Source organism: Ceratotherium simum, chromosome 22 (assembly GCF_057802395.1).
Source record: "Ceratotherium simum simum isolate JZ-2026a chromosome 22, ASM5780239v1, whole genome shotgun sequence".
In the NCBI taxonomy this organism is placed as follows: Eukaryota; Metazoa; Chordata; class Mammalia; order Perissodactyla; family Rhinocerotidae; genus Ceratotherium; species Ceratotherium simum.
In genome coordinates, this window is record NC_141921.1 from 8,341,757 (window position 1) to 8,354,337 (window position 12,581).

General features: G+C 37.4%; 1 protein-coding gene across 5 annotated transcripts in view; it reads left to right on the top strand.

The window, feature by feature from the left end:
* FAF1 (Fas associated factor 1) overlaps positions 1–12,581 on the top strand; it is a 487,297-nt gene that overhangs the window by 223,751 nt on the left and 250,965 nt on the right. For all 5 annotated transcript variants that reach the window (XM_087445969.1, XM_087445971.1, XM_004438535.3 and 2 more), the window contains exon 6: positions 4,317–4,408. In XM_087445969.1, the coding sequence (XP_087302095.1) occupies positions 4,317–4,408 (92 nt within the window). The remainder of the gene's footprint in view (positions 1–4,316; positions 4,409–12,581) is intronic.

A 12,581-nucleotide genomic window follows, 5' to 3' on the forward strand; every position in this document is an offset into this window, starting at 1 on the left:
CTATATGCTAATAATGAACTAACAGAAACAGAGCTGAAAAAGATAATACCATTTACAATTGCATCAAAAAGAATAAAATACCTAGGAATAAATCTTACCAAGGAGGTGAAGGACCTATACAATGAGAACTACAAGACATTATTGAGGGAAATCCACGACGACATAAAGAAATGGAAAGATATCCCATGCACGTGGATTGGAAGAATAAACATAGTTAAAATGTCTATATTACCTAAAGCAATCTACAGATTCAATGCAATCCCAATCAGAATCCCAATGACATTCTTCACAGAAATAGAAAAAGAATACTAAAATTTATATGGGGCAACAAAAGACCCGAATAGCTAAAGAAATCCTAAAGAAAAAGAACAAAGCAGGAGGCATCACAATTCCTGACTTCAAAACATACTACAAAGCAATAGTAATCAAAACAGCATGGTACTGGTACAAAAACAGACACACAGATCAATGGAACAGAATTGAAAGCCCAGAAATAAAACCACACATATACGGACAGCTAATTTTCGACAAAGGTGCTAAGAACATGCAATGGAGAAAGGAAAGTCTCTTCAATAAATGGTGTTGGGAAAACTGGACAGCCACATGCAAAAGAATGAAAGTGGACCATGTGCTATCGCCATTCACAAAAATTAACTCAAAATGGATCAAAGACCTGAAGGTGAGAGCTGAAACTATAAAACTCATAGAAGAAAATATAGGCAACACACTATTTGACATTGGTTTTAAAGGAATCTTTTCGGATGACATGCCTACCCAGACTAGGGAAACTAAAGAAAAAAAAATAAACAAGTGGGACTTTATCAGATTAAAGAGCTTTTATAAGACAAATGAAACCAGAATCAAGATGAACAAATAACCAACCAGCTGGGAGAGAATATTTGCAAAACATACATCTGACAAGGGGTTGATCTCCATAATATATAAAGAACTCACACAATTGAACAACAAAAAAACAAACAACCCGATCAAAAAATGGGCAGAGGAAATGAACAGACACTTCTCCAAGGAAGATATACAGATGGCCAATAGGCACATGAAAAGATGCTCAACATCACTAATCATCAGGGAAATGCGAATCAAAACAACACTAAGATACCACCTCACGCCTGTTAGAATGGCTATAATCACCAAGACAAAAAACAACAAATGTTGGAGAGGATGTGGAGAAACAGGAACCCTCCTACACAGCTGGTGGGAATGCAAATTGGTGCAGCCTCTATGGAAAACGGTATGGAGATTCCTCAAAGAATTAAAAATAGAGATGCCCTATGATCCAGCCATCCCACTACTGGGAATCTATCCAACGCACCTGAAATCAACAATCCAAAGAGGCTTATGCACCCCTATGTTCATTGCAGCATTATTCACCATAGCCAAGAAGTGGAAGCAACCTAAGTGTCCCTCGACTGACGATTAGATTAAGAAAAGGTGGTATATATATACAATGGAATACTACTCAGCCATAAAAAAAGACAAAATCGTCCCATTTGCAACAACATGGATGGGCCTGGAGCGTATTATGTTAAGTGAAATAAGCCAGAAAGAGAAAGACAAACACTGTATGATCTCACTCATATGTGGAATATAAACCAACACATGGACAGAGAAAACTGGACTGTGGTTACCAGGGCAGTGGGGGTGGGCACAAAGGGTGAAGGGAGTCATATATGTGGTGATGGACAAACAAAAATGTACAACCCAAAATTTCACAATGTTAGAAACCATTAAAACATCAATAAAAAAAAAAAAATCCTTCCCTTGGATGAGTGCAAGTCTGTCTATTCTGTACCTCACAACTAAATGTGGCTGGAGACAAACCAAATCATGCAGATTGGTGTATCTTTAAATTCATGACAATGATCTTCCGAGAGCTCCTTAATGTTGTTAGACATCGTTTATCCATATTCTCCTAAATGGCTATTTTGTACTTAACCTCTCCTTAGACCTTTAAAATACCTCTCTTCCATTCTCACTCTCAGCTCATGACTTCGCTTCCTGTTTTGTTTTACTGACAAAATAAAGGCAATCACAAGAGAATTTCCACAAGCTTCCTACTTGGTCTCTGTTTACTTACCTGCATCTTACACACTTACTCTCCTTTTTCTCCTGTCATTCTAGATGGCCTGTCCAGTTTCCTGTCTAAGACCAAACCTCTGTGTTTGCTTTGAATTACATTCTCTATCCCCTCTGGCCTATTCAAGGACTTCACTCTAATTCTTCCCTGTCTTTCCTGCATCATCAGTATTTTCCTCTGGTAGATCATTACCATAAACATTCAAACATGATGTTATTTCTTCTATTTTTCTCTTGAGCCCACCTTCCCTTCCAGCAATTGCTCCTTGTCTCTAGTCCCCCTGATAACAAAACTTCCCCCAAAGAGTTGTCTATATTTGTTGTCTCTAAATCTTTTCCTACCATTTCTCTTGAGCTCCGTCTAAACAGGGACCTGCTAATGCTCTTGTCAAAGTCATCAGTGACCACATTACTAAATTCAGTGGTGATTTTACCAGTGTCATGGCTTTTAAGTGTCATCTATATGCACTGTCAATTTTATATCTCTAATTTATACCTCTACCCTAGACCTGTTCCCTGAATTCTAGATTGATGTATCCAGCTGCTTTCACTTTTCTTCTCCACTTGAATGTCTAGTACACATTTCACACTTACGTGTGCAAAATGGAAGTCCTCGTCTGTGGTCTTCCCCATTTCAGTTGATGGCAACTTCATTCTTCCAATTGTTCAGTCTAAAATCTTTAGGATCATTATTGACTCCTTTCTGTCATAACCCATATCCAGTTTGTTAGGAAATCTTTTTGGTGCTATCTTCAAAATATATTCAGAATTCAACTGTTTTGCACTACTTCTTCTACCATGACCCTGGCATAATCCATCATGAGCCTTATGTTAGTATATTTTATTAGCCCCCTCTATGCTCTGCCCTCCTCTGTCAATCCCTTTCCCATCCATTTTCAACACAGCTGACAAAATGATCCTTTTAAAACGTGAATCTAATCATGTTACTCCAATAGCTTCCCCTCTCATTCAGAGTAAAAGTCAAAGCCTTTACATTAGCCTAAATGGCTCAACACATTTCCTGCCCCTGCCATCACTGTTGCCTCTCTGACCTGTCTCCTACCAGTGGCCATTTGGCTTTAGTTACATTGGACTTCTTGTTGTTCATTAAGCATTTTGCACTGGCTGTTGCCTTTGCCTGAAATACTCTTTTTCTATATATTCTCTTGGTTTGTTTCCTCACCGCTTTTAAGTCTTTGCTCACATGTCACATTCTCCAAGTGAGAATCACCTCGATCAGTCAGTTTAAAAGAACATAACTCTCCAACTCCATATTCTTCACCATCCCTTCCCTGCTTTATGTTTAGTCAAAAAAATATTACTTTCTAATATTGAACAATACAGGTTACTTATTTTATTTATTCCTACTAAAATGTAACCTCCATAAGATCAGGGATTTTAGACTATTCTATTCGCTGCTGTATGCTCAGTATTTAGAATAGTCTTGGCACAGAGTAGGTGCCTCAATAAATATCTGTTGAATAAATATATATGTCCTGGGTTATGATGTAAAGATGTAAAATGTGTTTTTTAATGTGTATTGCTATAAAAAAAAAGTTTAAAATACTTTAGCAAGTATTTGCCATCAAGTTGGGATTTTGAAAGGTATGTAGGAGTTCTACGGCAAAGAAATTTAGTGAAATTTATATGGTTATCAAGACAGTAGATTAGATATAGCCCAAGAGTAGTTTATTCACCCCAGACAGACTGCTTTAACCAAAAAATTCTCTGGAGTAAGAGTTAAGTGACCTACGTAGCCCTTACTAGAGACCTCATTCAAGTCACTTCACCTCTCAGGCTGCAGCTCCTCATCTATAAAGTCATTGGGCTGGGGTGCTCTCTATGATCTTTTCTAGATCTAATGATCTCTAAAAACCTACATTGCTAATCTTTGCTATAATGATCCTGGAATGAAGTGCATATTAATTGCAAGGATATACTTCTTCCATGAAGAAATTAATGAATCTCAACTGTTTTCTTATCTATTTGTCTCTTGTCATGAGCTAAAGAATTTGTATTTTGACATTCATATTTATGCTAATTTATGATATGTATGGGAGAAACAAGGTTATTTGAATTCACTGTTTCTTCTGCTACCCTGTTTTTGAAATTATCAAAAGATGAAAAGTCAGAGTAAAATATTGATAATTTTTCAAGAATTATAGGAAAAAATTAATAATGCACACTCAGTCATTTTTTTGTTTTTATATTTTCTTTTTCAGACGGTCTTAAAATCACTACACTTGCCAAAAAACAACAGTCTTTATGTCCTTACACCAGACTTACCACCACCTTCATCATCTAGTCATGCTGGGTAAGATGTTTACATTTCCTGGGAATCTGAAATGAAAAGTTTGTTTTTTTTTTCTTTTCTTAATTATCTTATTGAAATCATAAAGGTTATAATATTGTATAATTTAGGATGTACATTATTACTTATCAGTTTCTGTATAGACTGCATCATACTCATCACCAGTAATCTAGTTTTTATCTGTCACCATACGTATGTGTCCCTTTACCCCTTTCGCCCACCCCCATCCCTTGTCCCCTGTGGTAACCACTAATCTGTTCTCTTATCCATGTGTTTATTTATCTTCCACATGTGAGTTTTGAAATCACGCAGTGTTTGTCTTTCTCTGTCTGGCTTATTTCGCTTAACATCATACCCTCAAGGTCCATCCATGTTGTTGGAAATGGGACGATTTTGTCTTTTTTTTATGGCTGAGTAGTACTCCATTGTATATATGCCACATCATCTTTATCCATTCATCTGTAGCAGAGCACTTGGGTTGCTTTCACATCTAGGCTATTGTGAATAATGCTACAGTGAACATGGGGTGCATAAATCTCTTTGAATTGTCGATTTCAACTTCTTTGGATAAATACCCAGTAGTGGGATAGCTGGGTTGTATGGTATTAGTATTTTTAAATTTTTGAGAAATCTCCATACTGTTTTCCATAGTAGCTGCACCACTTTGCATCCCCACCAGGAGCGTATGAGAGTTCTCTTTTTCCACATCCTCTCCAACATTTGTTACTTTTTGTCTTGTTAATTAGAACCATTCTGACAGGTGTAAAGTGATATCTCATTGTAGTTTTGATTTACATTTCCCTAATAATTAGTGATGTTGAACATCTTTTCATGTGTTTGTTGGCCATCTATATATCTTCTTTGGAGAAATGTCTCTTCATATTCTCTGCCCATTTTTTGATCAGGTGGTTTGTTTTTTTGTCGTTGAGTTGTATGAGTTCTTTATATATTTTGGAAATTAACGCCTTGTCCGGATATATGATTTGCAAATATTTTCTCCCACTTGGTGGGTTGTCTTTTCGTTTTGTCCATGGTTTCCTTTGCCTTGCAGAAGATTTTTAGTCTGATGTAGTCCCATTTGTTAATTTTTTTCTTTTGTTTCCCTTGCCTGAGTGGACATAGTATTGAAAAACATGCTGCTAAGCCTGATGTCAAAGAGTGTACTGTCTATATGTTCCTCTAGGAGTTTTATGGCTTCAGGTTTCACATTCATCTTTAATCCATTTTGAGTTAATTTTTTTGAATGGTGCAAGATAATGGTCTACATTCATTCTTTTGCATGTGGCTCTCCAGTTTTCCCCACACCATTTATTGAAGAGACTTTCCTTTCTCCATTGTATGTTCTTGGCTCTTTTGTTGAAAATTAACTGACCATAGATGTGTGGTTTTATTTCTGGGCTTTCAATTCTGTTCCGTTAATCTGTGTGTCTGTTTTTGTACCAGTACCATACCGTTTTGATTACTATAGCTTTGTAGTATATTTTGAAGTCTGGGATTGTGATGCCTCCAGCTTTGTCCTTTTTTTCCAGAATTTCTTTGGCTTTTCAGGGTCTTCTGTTGTTCCATATAAATTTTAGGGTGCTTTGTTCTATTTTTGTGAAGAATGTCATAGGGATTCTGATTGGGATTGCATGGAATCTGTAGATTGCTTTAGGTAATATGGACATTTAAACTGTGTTTATTCTTCCAATCCATGTGCGTGGAACATCTGTCCATTTCTTTATATCTTCTTTGATTTCTTTCAATAATGTCTTATAGTTTTCAGTGTATAGGTCTTTTACTTCCTTGGTCAAATTTATTCCCAGATATTTTTTCCTTTTGTTGCAGTTGTAAATGGGATTGTATTCTTGAGTTCTCTTTCTGCTAGTTCGTTATTAATGTATGGAGATGCAACTGATTTTTGTAAGTTGATTTTGTACCCTGCAACTTCGCTGTAGTTGTTGATTATTTCTAAAAGTTTTCTGATGGATTCTTTAGAGTTTTCTATATAGAGAGTCATGTCATCTGTAAACAGCAGGCGTTTCATTTCTTCCTTTCCAATTTGGATTCCTTTTATTTCTTTTTCTTCCCTAATTGCTCTGGCCAAAACCTCCAGTGCTATGTTGAATGGAAATAGTGAGAGTAGACATCATTGTCCTGTTCTTATTCTCAGAGAGATAGCTTTTAGTTTTTCACTATTAAGTGGTATGTTGGCTGTTGGTTTGTCATATATGGCCTTTGTTATGTTGAGGTACTTTCCTTCTGTACCCATTTTATTGAGAGTTTTTATCATAAATGGATGTTGGATCTTGTTAAATGCTTTCTCTGCATCTATTTAGATGATCATGTGATCTTTATTCCTCATTTTGTTAATATAGTGTATCACATTGATTGATTTGCATATGTTGAACCATCCCTGTGTCCCTGGTCTAAATCCCACTTGATCATGGTGTGTGATCCTTCTGATGTATTGCTGTATTTGGTTTGCCAATATCTTGTTGAGAATTTTTGCATCTACATTCATCAGTGATAGTGGCCTGTAATTTTCCTTCTTTTTGCTGTCCTTGCCTGGTTTTGGTATCAGGGTAATGTTGGCCTCATAGAATGAGTTAGGAAGCTTTCTGTCTTCTTCAATTTTTTGGAATAGTTTGAGAAGGACAAGTATTGAATATTCTTTGAATGTTTCACAGAATTCTCCAGAGAAGCCATCTAGTCCTGGACTTTTGTTTTTTGTGAGGTTTTTGATTACTGTTTTGATCTCTTTACTTCTGATTGGGCTATTCACATTCTCTATTTCTGCTTGATTCAGTTTTGGGAAGTTGTATGTGTCTAAGAATTTATCCATTTCTTCTAGGTTATCCAGTTTGTGGGCATACAGTTTTTCATAGTATCCTCTTATAATCCTTTGTATTTCTGTGGTATCCATTGTAATTCCCCCCTTTCATTTCTAATTTTATTCATTTGAGCTTCTCTCTTTTTTTCTTAGTGAGTCTGGCAAGAGTTTGTCAATTTTGTTTATCTTCTCAAAGAACCAGCTGTTAGTTTCATTGATCCTTTCTCCGGTTTTTTTTTTGTTTGTTTGTTACAATTTCCTTTATTTCTGCTCTAATTTTTATTATTTCCCTCCTTCTGCTGACTTTGGGCTTTGTTTGGCTTCTTTTTCTAATTCTCTTAGGTGTAGTTTAAGATTACTTATTTGACATTTTTCTTGTTTGTTGAAGGAGGCCTGTATTGTTATGAATTTCCCTCTTATAAACCCTTTTGCTGCATCCCACAAGAGTTGGTATGATGTATTTCCATTTTCATTTGTCTCCAGGTGTTTTTTTTTGGTGTGTGTGAGGAAGATTGGCCCTGAGCTAACACTTGCCAATCCTCCTCTTTTTGCTGAGGAAGACTGGCTCTGGGCTAACATCCATGCCCATCTTCCTCCACTTTCTATGGGATGCCACTACAACATGGCTCGGTAAGCAGTGCGTTGATGCGTGCCCGGGGTCCGAACCGGCGAACCCCCAGCTGCCGCAGCGGAGCGCATGCATTTAACCGCTTGTGCCACCTGGCCGGCCCCTCCAGGTGTTTTTTGATTTCTCCTTTAATTTCTTCATGAGTCTAATGGTTGTTCAGTAGAATGTTGTTTAGTCTCCACATATTTGTGACTTTCTCAGCTTTTTTTTTGTAGTTGATTTCTAGTTTCATAGCTTGTGGTTGGAAAAGATGCTTGATATGATTTCAATCTTCTTAAATTTATTGAGGCTTGCCTTGTTTCCCAGCATATGGTCTATCTTTGAGAACATTCTATGTGCACTTGAGAAGAATGTGTATTCTGCTGTTTTCAGATGGAATGCTCTCTCTGTATCTGGTAAGTCCATCTGATCAAGTGTTTCATTTATATCTACTATTTCCTTGTTGACTTTCTGTCTGGATGATCTATCCATTGATGTAAGTGGGGTGTTGAGCTTCCCTACTATTATTGTAATGCTGTTAATTTCTTCCTTTAGGTCCGTTCACAGTTGCTTTATAAACTGTGGTGCTCCTGTGTTAGGTGCATATATATTTATATGTGTTACCTCCTCTTGGTGGAAAGTCCCTTTTATCATTATATACTGCCCCTCTTTGTCTGTTATCGTGTTTTTATCTTGAAGTCTGCTTTGTTTGATATTAGCATGGCAACACCTGCTTTCTGTTGTTTGCCATTTGCTTAGAGAATCATCTTCCATCCCTTCACTCTGAGCCTATGTTTGTCTTTAGAGCTGAGATGTGTTTCCTGGAGGCAGTGTATAGTTGAGTCTTGTTTTCTAATCTGTCCAGCCACTTTGTGTCTTTTGATTGGAGAATTCAATCCATTTAATTTAGAGTGATTATTGATATATGAGGGCTTATTACTGCCGTTTATTTAGTTTCCTCTTGTTTTATATTTCCATTGTTTCTCTTCCTTTGTATTTCTGACTGCCATTTCATTTTTGTGTTTTTCTGTGGAGATTTTCTGTTTTCTTTTTTTATGAATTGTGGTTCTGCTTTGATTTTTTGTTTAGTGGTTACTGTGAGGTTTGTATAAAAGATGTCATAGATGAGATAGTCCATTTTCTGATAGCCTTTTGTCTCCATTAACCTAAGCAGGTTCCATTCTATTTCTCTTCTCCTTCTGAGTTACTGTTGTCACAAATTATTGTGTTTTGCGTTGTGAGTTTGTGACTAAGTTGAAGTGTTTATTGTTAGTTTTCATGCTTTCCTTCCCTTTATAAGTTATAACTAAATATTTGCTACCCTGTTCTGAAAGAGAGCTGTGGTTTTCTGATTTTGTCTGTCTATTTATCTCCTTGCTCAAAGCTTTGTAGACCTTTGTCTTTTTGTTTTAGGTATGTGGGCATCCTTAATCTTTTCTTGTAGGGGAGGTCTAGTGGTGATGAAGTCCCTCAGCTTTTGTTTATCTGCAAAAGATGTTATTTCTCCGTCATATCTGAAGGATAATTTCCATGGATAGAGTATTTTTGGCTGAAAGTTTTTGTCTTTAAGTATTTTGAATATATCATTCAGTTCTCTCCTAGCCTGTAAGGTTTTTGCCGAGAAATCCACTGCAACCTTGATAAGGTTTCCTTTGTAGGTTATTTTCTTCTGCCTTGCTGCCTTTAATATTTTCTCTTTGTTTTTGACTTTTGCCAGTTTTACTGTTATATGCCTTGGAGAAGGTTCTTTAGCTTCGATGTAATTAGCAGTTCTATTGGCTTCATTTATTTGTAAGTCCAGTTCTTTCCCAAGGTTTGGGAAGTTCTCAGCTATTATTTCTTAGAACAAGCCCTCTGCTCCTTTTTCCCTCTCTTATCCCTCTGGAATACCTATAATCCTTATGTTTCTTTTCCTAATGGAGTCAGATATTTCTTGAAGCATTCCTTCATTTTTTTAAAATCTTAGTTCTCTCTCCTCCTCCACCTGGATCATTTCTAGGTTTCTGTCCTCTAAACTGTTAATTCTTTCCTCGATAACATCAGCTCCATTTTTTAAGGATTCTAGACTATTTTTTATCTCATTAATTGTATTCTTCATATCCAGAATTTCTCCTTGTTTTTTTTTATATTTTCAATCTTTTTAGTGATATATTCCTTCTTTTCATTATTTTAATCCTAAGCTCATTTAACTGTCTTTCTGAGTTTTCTTGTAAATTGTTGTATTTCTTTGTGACAGCTATTTTGAATTCTCTGTCATTTAGATTGTAACTTCTGTGACTTCAGGGTTAGGTTCTGGAGATTTTGTCGTTTTCCTTTTTCTCTGAATTGTTGCTGTACTTTATCATGGTGTTTGATGAACTAATCTTTTGCCGGCACATTTGTGGTAGTATCAGGTTGCAGATTCTACTTGCTACCACTTGGGGGAAGCAGGAGCTGTATTTCTGATCCCATCCTGTCTGCTGGAAGTTGTGTGTATATGGTGGGTGCTACCATCAGGTGGGAAAGCATTCACTCAGGCTCAGGGTTGCCACCACTCCGAGACACATTCCCGCTTGTTGGGCCTCAGTGGTACTATGGGCACTTGCACCACCCAGGAAAGTGTTCGCATGCGCATGTAATCTGCCACCACCTCTTCTTATGGTTGTGCCGGCCATGCCAGCCACTGTGCTCATTGGGCCGGGCTTCTTTCTGGGGTCGAGCCCTGGGCCACTTGTTGGGACTGCAGCAGCAGTATGGGCTCTCCCACTGTCGGGAAAGTGTTTATGCACGGGCTCAGGGCTGCCACCACCCCTTCCCACAGTCACGCTGAGGCGCATTCCCACTTTCTTGGCCACAGCATTGCTATGGGCACTTGAATTGGCCTGGAAAGTGTTTGGGCATGCGCACAGGGCTGCCAGGGAAGGGTAGGGGAGTGCTCATCTATCTCCACCACTTCCCAGGGAGCCAGTCAATCCTCCTTCAGATGTATGGTTGCATGGGTTTCTCAGGTGTCCTATTGCGCTGTTATGGTATCCTCCATTGGTCAGTGAATGCGCATTTAGTTGTGGTTCAAAGGAGGAGAGATAAAAGGAATAGCTCACTCCACCATGTTGCTGATGTCACTCTCCTCTAAGTTGTTTTAAGCGGTATACAAATATCAAAGTCAAATCAAAATCTTCTTGAAGCTTTAGCTTACCAACAGCCATTAACCATATAAATTTTCAAATTTTTTGGCTTGGATTGTTTGTTTGATTTTAGTAGTGGAACTTTTTTTTCCAAGAAAGCCCCTGGAAATCTCCATTTTGTCAAAAAAATAGTCAAAAATGGCACTTCTCTGTTTGAAGGGGAAGGAGTAGAGTTTGAGGAAAGAGAATGAATGAATGGAACTCCAACTTCTCTCATGGCCAAAGAAGGCATACCTTTGAGGAAAATTCACTGGGCTCTGGAGAATAGGGCTTGAAAACATACTGAAATAAAATTTTTATTAAGATTTTCTCTGTATTTGGAATGGAGGGTCTCATTCTTTTTGCAGTTTTCACAGTGAAACTCAGTACATTTATAGAATGATCAAATGAATTTAATATTATGTATTATCTTATTATTGCTCCATGAAGCAAACTGATATAAATTGAATAATTATGCTAGTGATAGAGTAATAATTTTTGTGAGTATAGTATCATTCCAAAACTAAGTTTAAGTTGTTTTTAGATTTTCACAATTTTTGTACACATTTTCTTCTCTTTTAATACAACTTGATGATTTTTGTGATGGAGACCTGTGTCCCTAAACCTCGAATATTGTTAAACTTTTTCCCCTCTACCTATTATGTAACAGAAGGAAAAATTCCTGTTTTTCTCTGCCACACTACTAACAGGACACTTCTGGCCACCAAATGTGTGAGGAATATTTTTCCGACACCAGGCAATTCTTCAACACCAGCTGGATGTTCCATAATTTATCTAAATTCTGATACTATCTACCTGGAGACAGCATCAGATCCCATAGGTTCAGGACTCAGTCGCACAAGACTGCTGCCACATCAGACACCAATTGCAAGTCTAGATTGTCACCTGTGCTTCTGAACAAGTGGATATAAATTGGAGGTTCCCACAATCCCCTTCTTGGGTTTGATAATTTGCTAGAATGGCTCATAGAACTCAGAGAAGCGCTCTACTTACTATTACCAATTTATTACTAAGCATATTTTAAAGGATATAAATGAACAGCCAGATGAAGAGATACATAGGACAAGATCCCAAAGAGTCCTGAGCACAGGAACTTCTTTGCCTGTAAAGTTTGGGTTGTGCTACCTTCCCTGTACGTGGATGCATTCTTGTTCACCACTCTGGAAGCTTTCCAAAACCCTTCAGCAGTGATTTTTTGTGGAGACTTCGTTACATAGGCATGATTGGTTAAATCATTGTTTATTAGTGATTAACTCAGTCTCCAGCCCCTCTGTTGTCCCCAGAGGTGGGGGGCAGAGAGATGCAGGTAGCTGAAAGTTCCGACCCTCTAATCACATGGGGTTCCCCTGGTAACTATCCCCCATCCAGAGGGGTTTTCCAAAAGTCACCTCATTAACAAACTCAGGTGTAGTTGAAAGGGACTTGTTATGAATAACAGAAGACTCCTTGTTCTTTTTGCCTTTATCACTCTTATCACTTAGAAAATTTCAGGGGTTTTAGGAGCTCTCTGGGGAAGAAAACCAAATGTATATGTATTTTTAATGTCTTTGAAAACCCTGGGATTTTTTTTGTTGTGTTTTAGTTTTATTTTAT